Source organism: Cantharellus anzutake, assembly GCF_015039405.1.
Source record: "Cantharellus anzutake strain C23 chromosome Unknown EI90scaffold_1, whole genome shotgun sequence".
NCBI classification, from domain to species: domain Eukaryota; kingdom Fungi; phylum Basidiomycota; class Agaricomycetes; order Cantharellales; family Hydnaceae; genus Cantharellus; species Cantharellus anzutake.
In genome coordinates this window covers 261964-278947 of record NW_024066951.1, presented here as the reverse complement: position 1 = coordinate 278947, position 16984 = coordinate 261964, and the positions used below count along the sequence as shown (strand labels likewise).

At 52.8% G+C, this 16984-nt stretch overlaps 2 protein-coding genes across 2 annotated transcripts; both read left to right on the top strand.

Moving 5' to 3' along the window:
• Positions 1 to 1225: 1225 nt before the first annotated feature.
• Positions 1226 to 2706, top strand: EI90DRAFT_3114370 (uncharacterized protein; the record flags this gene model as incomplete). Its single annotated transcript, XM_039062662.1, has 2 exons — positions 1226 to 2263; positions 2338 to 2706. The coding sequence occupies 2 exons, from the start codon at positions 1226 to 1228 to the stop codon at positions 2704 to 2706; spliced, it is 1407 nt and encodes a 468-aa protein (XP_038923706.1).
• Positions 2707 to 9627: 6921 nt separating this feature from the next.
• On the top strand, positions 9628 to 11312 carry EI90DRAFT_3010692 (uncharacterized protein; the record flags this gene model as incomplete). Its single annotated transcript, XM_039056390.1, has 4 exons — positions 9628 to 9865; positions 10056 to 10983; positions 11043 to 11165; positions 11246 to 11312. 4 exons carry the CDS (start codon positions 9628 to 9630, stop codon positions 11310 to 11312), a joined length of 1356 nt encoding a protein of 451 aa, XP_038923705.1.
• Positions 11313 to 16984: the final 5672 nt, after the last annotated feature.

Genomic DNA, 16984 nt, shown 5'->3' with positions numbered 1-16984 from the left:
AGCCTGGGCATCGAGTGCAATCCACATCCCCGGCTCGACACATTGTGTGCTCAAATCGACGCTTAAGCACCCAATTGCCCAGTTGCACCCAGTTACACCCTTGTGGCATCCATGCAGGTTGACACGTTCGAATAAGCTATCCAGCTCACCTTCCACAACCGCGACGCACGCTGCCAGGTTGATGTGTCGTGTGGACCGCGCAGCCAAGTCATCGTTCAGGTCCCCGGCTGCTCAGTCAATTCAACTGGCTGTTTCTTGGCCGCACTCACTTGAGCCAGCACGTCTTTCTGAGCAACTTTGTTCGGCTACTGGTTGTCTATCCATTGCAACACACTCCCTCAGTGCTACATGTCGCAAGGTCGAATCCTCGGCCTTACCATGTCAATCGGGTTACATAGCTGCCCCTTCGCGGAGCTCACGGGACCCAGCGTGCCTGTCTGAACAATCTCATTCAAGCGTGACTTGTCTGTCAAGTATAACAAACTCCATCGGTTTGACAAGTTGTAAGGCTGAACCGGCACCTTTTCCTGTTCATTCGGATAGTGTAGCTGTTTGCTCATGTCACCCGGGATCGAACAAACCAGGTAGACCAGTCTCCACCAGTTTGTCACTGGCTACAACGTGCACCGTCAGGTCGATGCGCTACCCAGCCAACCAGACGTTGCCACCTGCCCAAACGAAATCTCTGATCGCATCTCTACATCATCCTCACAACTCAGAGCGCTTGTCTGCGCTACATCCGTCAGAGGTGGTCTGTCCATCGAGCACCACACTCGCGATTAGCACAAAGAGCCACATAGACAATCCCATACTCCTGAATGGCCAGTCGGATCCATCAGTTGGGCCCTCACATTATCTTCTCGAACGATTGCACTCACATGTGCCTGATTACCCGCCAGATCAATCAGCTGCCCTTATGCAGTGCTCACTTGGGCTGGTGAAACCAACTAAGCAGTGTTGTTCGGTCACGGTCTTTTCATTGAGTGCGGTGCACCCCTCCTGTTCGATATTCTGCTTAGTCGGATTGAAGTTTCTGACTGCACAACCGGACTGCTGGGTTGCATCTTCACGGCACCCACTCAAGATGGCATGCTCAAACGAGCCAGATCGCCTGGCTGTCATCTCACCCACCAAGAAGCTTTCTGTTGGTCTCTCGTGGTGACCGCCAGAGTCGATATGTTCAAATGGGTCACCGCCCCACTCAGATACGGCCTCTCCATCAGTCATGACACACTTCGTTAGCCCAGCACGTCGTGCTGTCAGTTTGACGTTATTGCAGGCCCAGTCGGTTCCCTGGGTTGCTAATTTGCGCCATACTCCTGAGTTGCCAGAATCCTCAGTTGATGGCCCATCCAGTGCGAGGCACCTTATTAGCTTGACACTCACGTCTGTTGTTCTATTGGTTTTCCCAGCAGTTTATCCATGTCGTCCTCACAAGCTGGGGCACTGGTATGATCGGTACAACCCCGCTAGTGCTAGATCGCCATCTGTGATGAACCCTATTGTTATGACATGGCAAGCGACTGCATGTTCAGTCAGCATTGGTGTTCAGGCTCACGACAAAGCTCTCAACTGCGAAGTCAGAGTGTCCAACCCCTGGCCGGAAGGAACTCAGATCCCGGCACAAATGCGGCCAGACTACCTAGCCAATGCCAAGGACAGCCATTTCCCAATTACCTTGTCCTTTGATGGATGGGGCCCTGAATTGCTGTCTTCGCCTGCCCAGTTGGGTCTCCTGGCAAATCCTTCGCATCGCCCATGTGGGCTAGAATGCTCCTGTGAACTGTGCTGCTCAGTCGCAGCTGGCCTGTCGATTACAACGGTTTCCAATGGTTTGGTGGGAAAAACGATTGAGCCAGTGTCATCGCCTGGTGAGTCGGCCACCCTTCCGCATCCCATGCCCGAGTCAGCAGGCTTGCGTGTGTTGTACCGCCTGGTGGCTGCATACACACCAATCAAGATGTGCTTTACCGATTCAACGCACTGTGCGGTCGAATCGGTAATATCGCATGACCAGTCGGATTCTCCAGCTGAACCTGCGTGTCGACTTCCCAAGCTGGCACGCTCAAACGGACCAAATCGTTCGACCACAACTCATTTGCTGGTCCCGATACACTTCCGCGGCTCCACATGTCAATCCTTTCAGGTTGAAGAGCAACCCATCATCCTCACAGGTACTCAGGCTCTCAACATAGCCTTTGAATGCGACATCTACCTGTCTAGACTTCAGCTGGGGAGGACTCAGATTTTGCACAGGAATGGGGTTTCTCATTTGGCCACATTGAGTGATCTCGAAAGGACAACACTGATGTGATTAAGCTACAATCTTGGTATTAGGAGCGACCGACTCCCAATTACCTCACCCATCGACCGTTGGATTGCATGCTGGCATGTGCTACATCACTCAGCAGCAGCACACTCACTGATCGTAACGCATTCCATCGGTTCAATGTGTCAAAAGATCATACCACCTGTCAGAATGGGCGCACATCGCATCCATCTCGACCATCTGTTCAGGTTAAAAGGGAGCCTATCGTCCTCACAGTTGTTCCGGCTCTCGAGGAGGATCTCAACTGCAGAGTCCCCGGGGCTAATCCCCAGCTGGGCGGAACTCAGCCGATGACATCAATGTGGCTAGGTTACATCCCTGATGTCATATCCATTCCCGGCCATCGACTTCCGGACTCTCCGACCCCTCCGTTCTAACTCCGCTCCCCCCTCACCAACCTTGGAGCCCCCGTATTCCGCAAACCTCCCGGTGCCCCTCGATGACCACCACCCCTTCATTTCAATTTATTACCTATGCCTCCCTAAGTACGGAGCCCCGAAGACTTCCGGACAGCTCCGACGTCCGCTAGCGCACTCCTGCCTCCGCTGGGCAATACACTCGCCTGCCCTGCAGAGTCCACCTTCGGGCTTATCCCTCCTTTCCGTTTCTGGGTTAACGCCTGCCTTTCCGCTAACCCCGCGAACCGACTCGTCGGTAATATTCAGTCAGCTAATGTCTTAACCCCGTTAGCTCCGCTCCGTCCGGCTCCGCCAATTGCGGAACCGTCTCCGCTGTAACCATATATATACACTACTTGTACATAGGTTACGCCCCAGCAGATAAATCAACTAGAGTTACCCCCACTAGGTTCTAAGTGCCAGTCAGTAAGTTAGGGCACGGACGTGTCACTAGGCACAGCGCTCCTGGCAGAAGTCGCTGAGGCCAAAGCCCTCCGTTACGGAGACATTCCTTCATCTTAAAATCTGGTCTCTGACAGTATTTATCTGCTCCCTGACTAGTACACGTCTTGTATGGCACCAAAAGTCCTTCGCACTCGTTCGCAACTACGCACATTAGTCCCCAACTCCGCTTCACCTTCCCCAGAACCCTCTCAGCCTGGTCCTAGTCGATTGGCGAGAAACCCAGTTGAGTTTCGAAGCTTTTCTAACCTTGAAACCCCTCTCCCATCGACTCCGATCATGCGCCCCGCTAGGAATCGATCACCAGTCGCAGACTCCAACTTCGGAGACACCACGGAACAACCCATAGATCCCGCCCACTTCTTTGGACTCGGTTCCGAGGTCCCCGACTTCGTCGACCCTCCTCCTGCTGATCCTCCCATCCCCACTGTTCCAACCACCGACGATGCCGAACCCACCTCCAACGTGGCCATTACACAATTGGCCCAAGCCATTGCCAGTCTGGCTCGTCACACCGGACGACGACCACCACCACCATCTTCCGCTCTCCGGACCAAGGTCCGCGAACCCGAACAGTTCGACGGGAAGGATCCCCGAGAACTCCGAGTATTCTTGGTCCAATGCGAGCTCAACTTCCAGGACCGTCCCCTCGCTTTCGCTAGTGACCGCGCTAAAGTCATATTTGCGCAGTCCTACCTCAAGGGAATGGCCCTCGATTGGTTTGAGCCGGACCTGTTATTCGACCAGAACTCCACGCTTCGTCCGCGATGGATGAACGACTATCAAGAGTTCGTTAACGAACTTCAAACTAACTTCGGCCCTCACGATCCTGTGGGCGACGCCGAGGTTCAACTAATGACGTTAGACATGAAGGACGGACACCACATCAACAAATACGTCGTCGAATTCAATCGACACGCCTCTCAACTCCACGGTTATGGAGAAGCCGCGCTTCGTCGTTTCTTCTACAACGGATTGCCGGAACGTATCAAGGATGATATTGCCAGAGTAGGTAAACCCTCTACTCTCTCTGAGCTTCGCACCCTGTCCCAAACTCTCGATGCGCGCTATTGGGAGCGTAAATCGGAAGTTACACGTCACGCGAAACCCTCTTCCTCTAACGTCTTCGACAAGTCCACCGCCGCTTCTCGTTCCGACCCCATCCCTTCTTCCTCCTCTTTCAACTCCGCTTCCGGTAGTAGGCCTCCGAAGGACAACAAGAAGTCCGAGGCCAGCTCCGTTAAACCGGACCTCTCTTCTAAACTCGGAGACAACGGCAAGCTCACGCCACAAGAGCGTAAGCGCCGTCTCGACGAGAAACTTTGTATGTTCTGCGGTCAGTCTGGCCATATGGTCAAGGATTGTCCCAAGTCTTCTTCTCGCGCATCTAAGGCCCGTTCGGCCCAGACCGAGGAGCAAGGATCCGCTTCCGCAGAAGCAAAAAATTAGTCCGCACCCCCGTGGACTCCGCACGGACCGGGGGTTGCGATCCTTCCTTCCGTGCGCTCAAAGAAGTGCGTTTAAACGCGTCTTCCATTTCCGACCTATCCTCCCTCCACATTCCCGTTTCCTTTTCTCTCTCAAATGGTCTATTTTCTCCTTTCAATGTTGACCCTTCGGGCAATGTTCTACCCGTTGTAGATAGTGTTGCTGATGTATCACTCTCTCCTCCACCCCCTCCGACTACTTCCGTAGATCGATCCACCTCTCTCCGCTTCGCTTCTTCTTTTTCTCCTCCTGTTTCTCCTCCGTCCAATAGTAGGACACAAAATAAACTTTTCCGCTCCTATGAGAACGTACCCGCGCTCATAGATTCTGGGTCTTCGGACTGCTTCATCGACGACACCTTCGTAAAAAAGCTGGCCTTGAAGACATACCAGATCAAACCCCTACAACTACGCCTATTCGACAGTAGCACCAACTCGATCATAACCCGTGCCGTTGATATTCCCCTCCGCTTCGCTTCCGGAAACATCACCCCCACGACTTTCTTTGTCACATCGCTGGATGGATCATGTTCCCTAGTCCTAGGACACAACTGGCTTACCTGCTACAATCCGTTGATTGACTGGGTCTCAAGCAGTATCACGTTCCGAACTCCCGAACCTACCAAGACAGTCACTCCGAGCTCTCCCCCGTCGTCTCCGGCAACACTGCCGTCGTCCGACATCCAACCATCTGATGTTTCGCCAGCACCTCAATCACAGGCTGCTACTCCTCCATTACCATCTATCGAGTTCGTCAGCCGTTCCGCATTCGCGAAGGCTTGCCGACTCGAAGGATCGGTATCCTTCAGCCTAACCATCCCTTCCGAGGAAAGCCGCTTGAGGGCTGCCTCTCCCCACACCGATTCCGTCGACCTCTCGGCCGTTCCGAAGGAGTATCACGAGTTCGCGGACGTGTTCAGTAAGAGCAAGGCCTCGACGCTGGCACCGCACCGTGAGCACGACCTAAAGATCGACCTTGAGGAAGGCACCTCCCCACCCTTGGGTACCATGTACTCTCTCTCTCCTTCGGAACTCGAGGCCCTCCGGGCGTTCTTAGATGAGCACCTGGCCTCCGGTTTCATTCGTCCCGCTACCTCCGCTCACGCGGCACCGGTCCTCTTCGTCCGCAAGAAGGACGGATCCCTCCGTCTTTGCGTCGACTTCCGAGGGCTGAACAAGATCACCAAAAAGGATCGCTACCCACTTCCCCGCATTTCCGACCTCCTTGACGCACCTAGCCGTGCCACGGTCTATACCAGACTCGACCTCCGGCATGCCTACCACCTGGTGCGCATCGCAGCAGGCGACGAATGGAAGACTTCCTTCCGCACGCGCTATGGCTCCTATGAGTGGCTTGTCATGCCATTCGGTCTCACGAATGCACCTGCGGCTTTCCAGCGATTCGTAAACACGATCTTTGCCGACCTCCTGGACGTTTCTGTGGTAGTCTACCTAGACGACATCCTTACCTACTCGGAAGACATGGCTTCGCATCAGGAGCATGTCCGAGAAGTTCTTAGGAGACTCCGCAAACACGGCCTATACGCCAATCCGAAGAAATGCGAGTTCCATACGGACACTACGGAATATCTCGGTTACTGCCTCTCTCCTTCCGGACTCACCATGTCCATTGAGAAAGTCAAAGCCGTCCAAGATTGGCCCGAGCCCCGTAAAGTCAAGGATGTCCAATCCTTCCTTGGCTTCGCTAACTTCTACCGGTGTTTCATTCACCAATACTCCGACATTGTGGTCCCCTTGACGCGCCTCACGCGTAAAGGAGCCCCCTGGCTATTCTCCGACGACTGTCGCGCCGCTTTCAACACCTTGAAAGAGGCCTTCACTTCCGCTCCTATCCTCACGCATTGGCTACCCGACGCCCCCCTCATTGTAGAAACCGACGCTTCCGATTACGCGATCTCCGGAATCCTCTCCATTCGCTGTGATGACGGAGAGATTCGCCCCGTCGCTTTCTGCTCAAGAACACTCTCGGCGCCGGAACTCAATTACGACACCCATGACAAAGAACTGCTCGCCATTCATGATGCGTTCCGATCATGGCGTCATTACCTCGAAGGTTCAGGAACCCCAATCGACGTCGTCACCGACCACAAGAACCTCGAGTATTTCTCCACCACCAAACTCTTGACCCGGCGGCAAGCCCGCTGGTCAGAGTTCCTCTCCCAATTCCACATGACAGTCCGATTCCGTCCCGGAAGACTCGGAGTTAAACCAGATGCGTTGACAAGACGCTGGGACGTCTATCCCAAAGAAGGGGATATGGACTACGCTCGCGTCAACCCACAGAACTTCCGACCGGTCTTCACTTCGGAGCAGCTCACTGCGTCCTTACGAGCCACGTTCCTAGCTGCCACAGTAATCCGAGCAGCCGTACTCGTCGACACAGAGGCTCTTCATCGAGACATCCTAACCTCCCTCTCCTCCGACACCTCAATCTCTTCTCATCTCGCTTCCCCCAACCTCCCCAACTCCCGCTGGTCCGTTGATGCCGAAGGCCTCTTAAGGCTGAACAATCGCATTTACGTGCCGGATTCTAACGATCTCCGTCTTCGCGTTTTGCGAGACAAACACGACCACCAACTTTCCGGACACTTCGGGCAAAACCGGACTCTGGATCTAGTGCGTCGTGAGTATACCTGGCCGGGTATCCGTAACTTCGTCAAGAGTTACGTATCCTCCTGCACTTCGTGTGCCCGCGCCAAGGTCCCCCGTCATAAGCCTTACGGCTTACTCAAACAACTCCCCATCCCCGAACGTCCTTGGAACTCCATCTCCATGGATTTCATTGAACAGCTACCCTCCTCTTCCGGATTCACTTCCATCTTGGTCGTTGTGGACCGCCTGTCCAAACAGTGCATTTTTATCCCTACCCATGATACCATCACCTCTCCGGAACTGGCCAAGCTTTTCCTCCTCCATGTGTTCTCCAAGCACGGAGTTCCATCCCACGTCACCTCCGACAGGGGTCCGGAGTTTGTCTCTCATTTCTTCCGTTCACTTGGTAAGGCCCTCGACATCCGCCTCCACTTCACCTCCGGTTATCACCCGGAAGGAGACGGTCAGACCGAACGGATGAACCAGACGCTTGAGCAGTACCTGCATATTTACAGTAACTACCAGCAGGACAATTGGTCCGAACTCCTGCCTCTCGCAGAGTTCGCATACAACAACGCTCCGAATGCCACCACGGGCGTCTCCCCGTTCTTCGCCAACAAAGGCTACCACCCGAACATCACTGTTCACCCGGAGCGAGACCTGACATCGGTACGCGCCCAAGAGTACTCCGTCGATCTCGACTCCCTCCACCACTTCCTTCGTGAGGAAATGCATCTCGCCCAGATCCGTTATCAGGGCCCAGCAGACTCTCGCCGGAGCCCTGCCCCAGCTTTTGAAGTAGGAACCTCGGTCTACGTGAAGGCCAAGTACTTCCGTTCCACTCGACCTTCCAAAAAGCTCTCCGAGAAAAACCTCGGCCCATTCGAGATCATCGCCCGCGTTGGAACCCACTCCCTCACTCTCCACCTGCCGGATAACATGCGAGCCATTCACCCGGTATTCCATGTCTCGCAGATCGAACCATCTGTCCCAAACACCATTCCAAATCGCCATCAGCCACCTCCGCCTCCCGTAGAAATCGAAGGCGAGATGGAGTTCGAGATCGAGGAGATACTCGACTCCAAGATCGACCGATGTAGACGCAACAAGTTGCTCTACTTGGTCAAGTGGCTAGGCTATGAAGGGACCGACGAGGAGACACAATGGCTCCTTGCCGGTGAACTCGATCATGCCTCCGACCTCGTCGAAGCGTTCCACTCTCGGTACCCAGCGAAGCCTGGACCCGAAGCTCCTTAGGAACCCCGACTCCTCTCCCATTTCTCCCTTCCCCTCTGCTCCTCACTTTCGTTTTCATTTTTATTTTCCTCATTGTTTCTCTTCCTGTAAGTGCAGCTCCCCTCGTCTTACTAATTCTGGGCCTTCAAGGGTTCAGGCCTAAGAAGGGGATACTGTCATATCCATTCCCGGCCATCGACTTCCGGACTCTCCGACCCCTCCGTTCTAACTCCGCTCCCCCCTCACCAACCTCGGAGCCCCCGTATTCCGCAAACCTCCCGGTGCCCCTCGATGACCACCACCCCTTCATTTCAATTTATTACCTACGCCTCCCTAAGTACGGAGCCCCGAAGACTTCCGGACAGCTCCGACGTCCGCTAGCGCACTCCCGCCTCCGCTGGGCAATACACTCGCCTGCCCTGCAGAGTCCACCTTCGGGCTTATCCCTCCTTTCCGTTTCTGGGTTAACGCCTGCCTTTCCGCTAACCCCGCGAACCGACTCGTCGGTAATATTCAGTCGGCTAATGTCTTAACCCCGTTAGCTCCGCTCCGTCCGGCTCCGCCAATTGCGGAACCGTCTCCGCTGTAACCATATATATACACTACTTGTACATAGGTTACGCCCCAGCAGATAAATCAACTAGAGTTACCCCCACTAGGTTCTAAGTGCCAGTCAGTAAGTTAGGGCACAGACGTGTCACTAGGCACAGCGCTCCTGGCAGAAGTCGCTGAGGCCAAAGCCCTCTGTTACGGAGACATTCCTTCGTCTTAAAATCTGGTCTCTGACACCTGAGGTCAAAGGCAGTCGTTTCCCAACCACCTCGCCCATTGACGGCCTGGATTGCAAGCAAATACCTTCACCTGCCCAGCCAAATTCTTTGGCAGTTACCGTGTGCTGTCCCATGGAGTTGATGCATTCGATTGAGCCATACAGCCCATCGATAGTCCACCTGTTGACCATGGCATCTCCCCAGTCGGATCCTCTGACTGATTCCTTGCGTCATCCTATAAAGCTGGCACGCCTGCATGCATCAGGTCACTCAGGGGCATGCAAACTACTTAGCACGATGTGCCCTGTGGACCGTCTGGTCGTCCTTTTCACATGCCCTCTCAAGCCGGAGTGTTCATGCCACCTGTGTCACTCGGTCGCGGCTGGTTGGTCGACCATGATGAATCACATCCCCTTGTCATGCCAAGCGGTCCAGCTAACCTCCTCGTCCACTCGTTCAGGCTCTCTGACCGGGTACTCCTTCCCCAAGCCAGCACGCCTGCAGTCATCACACCATCCAGCATCAACACGCCCAACAATCGTGACTGGTCCCACCAGCTCAATGCACCTTGTTATTGAGTTGGCACCCTCTCATGACTGGCTGAATCCTCCAGCCGTCCCCTCATGTCCGCCTCTGGAGCTAACACGTGTGCATGGGCTATGTTGTTCAGCGGCAGCCCATCTGTCAACCACAACATGCACCAGGAGGATACGACATGCGACTGAGTCAACATTCTTGCATACCCTCTCGGATTCCCCAGTTGTAGTCGAGTACCAAGTGTGTCCACTTGGCTCAGGTGTGATCTTCACTCTGTTGGCGACTCGTCCTGTCAGTTCAGCGCGGTGCATAATCAGAGCATCCTTGCACAATCTGCCAGATCCTCCAACTGGTCACCCTCCAGAGTCAGCATACTGCTACATCATTGGACCATCACCCTTGCTGGGTTTGTTGGACACCTCAACCGCTCTTCCGTGGTATTCTTTTGAGTTAGCGTGCTCACCTGCACAGAAGGAGCCAGGGCCTGAGTTGACGTGCATGGAACCGCTCCTGGCACAGCTGCCCAGGTCGCATCCTGGACCTCTCAAACGGAGACACACCCTACCACCGCATTTGGAATCGGTGGGCACAGCCCATGTACTGTGGCACCACCCACGTGAAATGTTGCACCCACCGGATGTGGTGCACCCCACATCACGACAGCCGTCCAACGCTGCTTGTCTGTCTACCTCTCAGTTATCTACATCGATCTGGGAGCGATTATACGCAAGGGGAGGAACTTCACATCCTCAAACTGAAACCAATCGCACATGGGACGAGTCATCCTATGGATTGCACCAGTCCATTTACACCCTCGTTGAACTGTTATGTGAAGCATCTCAAGTTTCCACTCAGGCCACCATCGCAACTGGTTACGTGACGGGACCGACCAAGCACGTCATTGGGAAGGAAACCTATGCCTTGCGGGTTGTCTCCAACTGCTCCAAGTTGGATGAACTACATTCGGTATGGAGCTATACAGACCCGAGACCCATATTGTCTGTGGGGCATCACGAACATAGTGGCGACGGTACTAGAACCTTCGGCATCCCTCCATCTATCGGCAAATCAGACACTGCCTTGGGTTGTTGGATGAGCCCGAGTACAGATGAGGTTTTCGTCGTCCTGACTCAGCCCAAAGGGTCGCATGGGTGTTTCCAGGCCAATTGTCTATTTACCTCAGCACCCTCAACTACTCTCATGCCTTTAGTCACATCGTCACATCAGCCAAATTTAGCCACCCCAGTGCACCATCCAAAAGGGTTTCATCACCTGACCGCCTCGAAGAATCCCTCTTCCAATCGAGTCCACCCTACTACTCCAGCATTATACCGTGAGAGAATCGGTCCCCATCAACTTGTCTCCAGATCAGTGTCATTCTCCCATGTCCTTGCACACTCACCCTCCGCTCAGTCATCCGCATTCCTGTCAAGATGGCCCGGTGGGGGTGAAAGGATACTGGGTCCTCGAGGCTCAGTAACTGGTCTCCCAGAACGTCAGGACCACTGCCAGAGGATCGTCCCAAAAAGGATTTGCACCGGACCAGTCTTAGGCAAGGTCCTGTCATCGTGCTCGCTCAATACAAAAGATGAGAACATCTGTCGTTCCATCAAATGGACCCGAAACCGAACCCTTCAAATCTTCCACCCCTACCAGAGTTGGCACACATAGAAAGGCTCGTTTGTGTGCCCTTATGGATAGGACATTGAAAGGTTTGCTTACTATTTTGGGGATGGTACGTTCCGTTCCCCCATTCGCCTCAGGCCTCAGGTAGTCCATCTAAATACAAGCTTTAATGTGCTGTATATTTAACGGGGTAGAGGTAAAAGGCTACCAGGCCTTTACAACTACTCCGAGGTATATATATGTAATTTACATATCTCGGCACAAATAAATAAATAAAGAACAGCATCACTATAATGGGAATTATAGTGAAGTAAGGTTAATCCCTTACAGACATCGACAGGGGAAGGCTTGCGCACCATTACAATATGGAGACTCGAATCCGTATGCCATCATTGCATTCACCACCCAAAGGCAAGTGTGGTCAAAGGCACCCATGGAAGCCAGTGAGGCTGCTCGTTTCGACAGGACCCTCCATGTCCTCTGAATCGTTCATCTGAAGGAGATTGTCCGTTCTTGCCCATACGGTCTGCCACTTCTCAGTACCAGATGGTTGCGTCCCCCACCGCTGCTCGGTTGCCTGGTCAAGATGCAGTGCCATGGACAGGTGGCATGTTCAAACAAGCTCAATTCCATACCCGGAACGGGTTCCAGGGTTCCCGATATGGTTTTCAGTGCGCGGGCACATATATGTAACTAGTGTCAGAGACCAGGTTGAGATGAGGGAAAGTCTCCATGGCGGAGGGCTTTGCCTCAGTGACTTATGCCAAGAGCGCTGTGCCAAGTAACATGTCTGTGCCCTAACTTACTAACTGGCAACCAGAACCGAAAGGGGGTAACTCTAGTCGATTTTTATTATTGAAGTGTAACCTATGTACAAGTTGGATATATATATGGTTACAGTGAAGACAGGTCTGCAAATGGCGGAGTGGAGCTAACGGGGTTAAACATTAGCCAACTGAATATTACCGACAAGTCGGGTTACGGGGTTAATGGAAAGGCAGGCGATAACCCAGAAACGGAAAGGAGGGATAGGCCCGAAGGTGGACTCTGCAGGGCAGGCGAGTGTATTGCTTAGCAGAGGCAGGAGTGCGCTAGCAGACGTCGGAGCTGTCCGGAACTCTTCAGGGCTCCGTACTTAGGGAGGTGTAGGTAATAAATTGAAAGGAGGGGGTGGTCACCATCGAGGGGTACCGAGGGGATTGCGGAATACGGGAGCTCCGAGGTTAGTGAAGCAGGAGCGGAGGTAGACCGGAGGGATCAGAGGTACCGGAAGTCGTTGGCCAGGGATGGATATGACAACCAGCTGTGCTGTGTCCTTACCCACGTGCCGATGGCTCTATGGCCGACACCAGCTCCCAGGCAAGCAGGAGTAAGTATAGGGTGGAGGTGACCATATCTACTCAAGAACCTAACCCCCGAAGAGGGTGACCACCGCAATTGAATAGGTCTAGCAGGTCTTGGAGCGACAAACAGCACTACGATAGCAGCTCAAGGCACAGAAGCAGAACAATCCCAGTCTAAGCAAGGGATGGCTTCCATCTGGATGAAGCCCTCGAGGTCCACTCAAGTGCCATTTGCCCAACTTGCAGGTCACATACCTCACGATGCCGGGGTTGCACTTGGCAGCTATCTAGCCAGCTTTACACTGTTTCCACATCTTATTGGGATACTTCCGATGCGTTGTTAAGGCTGCCAGACTACCTCAACCTGGGACAGTGTAGTTCAGCTTGACTCCGTCACTAACATCTGGCCCGTCTCCTAACATACCTACACTTTGGTATTCCCTGAGTGCATACACCCATTCTGTTCATTGCCATGTTGGTCACTCCATTGGCCAGACCTTTGGGATATAATGTAGAAGCTGCTAGACCGACCCACTGGCTCAGCCACTGTTTGACCCAGCGGACTCACCCATCCTGCTATATACTACCATGTCAATCCCAACATGCCCGGATTTGTCCACCTCACAATCGGGCCAATCTTGCTAGAGGTCCACACCCACACTACATTCAAGTTCCCTTCCTGGGATGAGACCTACCGGTTCATAGACTCAGGCCTCTATGTTCATCTAAAAGGCCCCAGTTGTCTGTCAGGGTTCTTGAGATTGGAGTCTACTCCATGATCTAGAGCTCAGAGTGCCAGCTTGTTATTACCACCCTGCCCTTTGGACTTGCATAATGGCCCATAAGAGTCTGGGGGGCGATGTTATAGGAATGGACCAGAATCTTATGGTCCATGGTTACAAGCAAGTAGAACCAGGTATGCCTCCTTATTGTTTTCCCCTATTTCTCTACCCAAACCCCATGCCAAGCTTTCCCACTGGGTTTTGGTGCTGGCTGGGGGAATTGCTGAATTTCAAGGGACTTCCCTTGACCATTACAACTTTTATATTAGATATAAACTAGTCATGTGACATGTAAAGGCAAATGCCGAAAGAGGTTTTCCTTATCAAATACATAACCCACAAAACCTTGTACCGCAATTGTAACTGCCTCACCATTGTGCCACCACTGTAAGCCTTCTCTGTAACATCTGACTTGGTCCATATTGATGTCTACATCGATATTCTTACAATCTGTGAGAAAACCTCAACAGCCTGGTGAGTGCTCAGACACCGGACCTTGCCCTTCCTGCTCCCACCCCCCCACTGGGTGGTCGAGCTCCCATTCCTACCTACCCTTCCTGTAGTACCCTACTGGGTCCTACAACCCTTCCTCCCTTCTTGGGAGGGAGAAGTGACTCAGGCAGCCCCAGGATGCCTGGCCACGTACCCGCGGGCTCAAATTCCCACAGTCACTCACTACTGTGCACTGGTCAACCAACTTGCCTGTCCCAACATATCCCACTACTGGTACACTCCCCTGAGTGCCAAGTAACCGATAGTCGACCACTGGGCTACTCCCTCAAGGAGTGCCAACTACCCATGCTACCGGTATGCTCACATGAGCGCCAAGTCACCGCTAGCTGACTGATAGGTGGCTCCCTCAAGGAGCCCCCACTATACCCGCTGCCGGTACGCTCCTTGGAGTGCCAAGTCACTGTTAGCAGACCACCACACCCACTGCCGGTACGCTCCTCGGAGTGCCAAGTTACCGTTAGCCCACCTGGCCTTGGATCTCCTGCTCTCCCTTCAACGGCCATGCAGCCACCTCTGTCTGTGAGCAGAACGGTTCAGGCTGGGTTCCCCAGAACCCATTCCTGTAACATTGCCAGTTAGTAAGTTAGGGCACAGACGTGTTACTTGGCACAGCACTCCTGGCATAAGTCGCTGAGGCCGAAGCCCTCCACCACGGAGACATTCCTTCATCTTGACCTGGTCTCTGACAGTATTTTATTACTCCCTGACTAGTACATGTCTTGTATGGCACCAAAAGCCCCTCGCACTCATTTGCAACTATGCACATTAGTTCCCAACTCTGCCTCACCGTCCCCAGAACCCTCACAGCCTGGTCCTAGTCGATTGGCAAGAAACCCAGTTGAGTTTCATAGCTTTTCTAATCTAGAAACCCCTCTCCCATCGACTCTGATCATGTGTCCCATTAGGAATCGATCACCAGTTGCAGATTCCGACTTCAGAGACACCACGGAACAACCCATAGACCCCGTTCACTTCTTTGGACTCGGTTCTGAGGTCCCCGACTTCGTTGACCCTCCTCCTGCTGATCCTCCCATCCCCACTGTCCCAACCGCCGACAATGCCGAACCCACCCCCAACATGGCTATTGAACAACTAGCCCAAGCCATTGCCAGCTTGGCTCGTCACACCAGACGTCCACCACGTCCACCATCCTCCACTCTCCGGACCAAGGTCCGTGAGCCCAAACAGTTCGATGGAAAAGATCCCTGAGAACTCCGAGTATTTCTGGTCCAATGTGAACTGAATTTCCAGGACCGTCCCCTTGCTTTTTCAAGTGACCACGCCAAGGTCATCTTCATGCAGTCCTACCTCAAGGGAATGGCCCTCGATTGGTTTGAGCCGGATCTATTATTCGATCAAAATTCTATGCTTTGTCCACAATGGATGAATAACTATCAAGAGTTTGTCAACGAACTTCAAACCAACTTCGGTCCTCACAACCCTGTGGGCGATGCCAAAGTTCAACTAATGACCCTGGACATGAAGGATGGGCACCACATCAATAAGTACGTCATCGAGTTCAACCGACATGCCTCTCAACTTCATGGTTACGGAGAAGCTGCGCTTCGTCGTTTTTTCTATAATGGATTGCCAGAACGTATCAAGGACGATATTGCCAGAGTAGGTAAACCTTCTACTCTTTCAGAACTTCGCACCTTGTCACAAACTTTCGATACGCGCTATTGGGAGCGTAAATCTGAAGTTACACATCATGCGAAACCCTCCTCCTCTAACATTTTCGACAAGTCCACTGCCACTTCTCATTCCGACCCCATCCTTCCTCCTCTTTCAACTCTGCTTCCGGTAGCAAGCCTCCGAAGGACAATAAGAAGTCCGAGGCCAGCTCCACTAAACCAGACCTTTCGTCAAAACTTGGAGACAATGGCAAGCTCATGCCACAAGAGCGTAAGCATCATCTCAATGAGAAACTTTGTATCTTCTGCGGTCAGTCTGGCCACATGGTCAAGGACTGTCCCAAGTCTTCTTCTCGTGCATCTAAGGCCCGTGTGGCTCAGACCGAGGAGCAAGGATCCGCTTCCACAAAAGCAAAAAATTAGTCCACACCCCCATGGACTCCGCACAGACCGGGAGTTGCAATTCTTCCCTCCGTGCGCTCAAAGAAGTGCGTTTAAACGTGTCTTCCATCTCCAACTTATCCTCCCCATTTCTTTTTCTCTTTCAAATGGTCTATTTTCTCCTCTCAATGTTGACCCTCCGGTTAATGTTCTACCCATTGTAGATAGTGTTGCTGATGTACCACTCTCTCCTCTGCCCCCTCCGACTACTTCCATAGATCGATCCACCTCCTTCCGTTTCTCTTCTTTCTCTTCTCCTGTCTCTTCTCCTCCGTCCAATGATAGGACACAAAATAAACTTTTCCGCTCCTATGAGAACATACCCACACTCATAGACTCTGGGTCTTCGGACTGCTTCATCAATGACACATTTGTAAAGAAGTTGGCCTTGAAGACATATCAGATTAAACCCCTACAACTATGCCTATTCGACAGTAGCACCAACTCAATCATAACCCATGCCGTTGATATTCCCCTCCACTTCGCTTCCGGAAACATCACCCCCACGACTTTCTTTGTCACATCGCTGGATGGATCATGTTCCCTAGTCCTAGGACACAACTGGCTTACCTGCTACAATCCATTGATTGACTGGGTCTCAAGCAGTATTATGTTCCAAACTTCCAAACCTACCAAGTTGAATATGGATGATAACCTCCACATCAGGATGGAGTAACCTCCTGCATAACGGCGAGTATGTATGGATGCACGCTAGAGTCTGTTCGATACCAGCTTTCCATTTTATTCATTTGTCATCACCTGTTTACTCAGTTGAATTCATGACATAATCTATAGCGCTAGCAGTGTGAATTC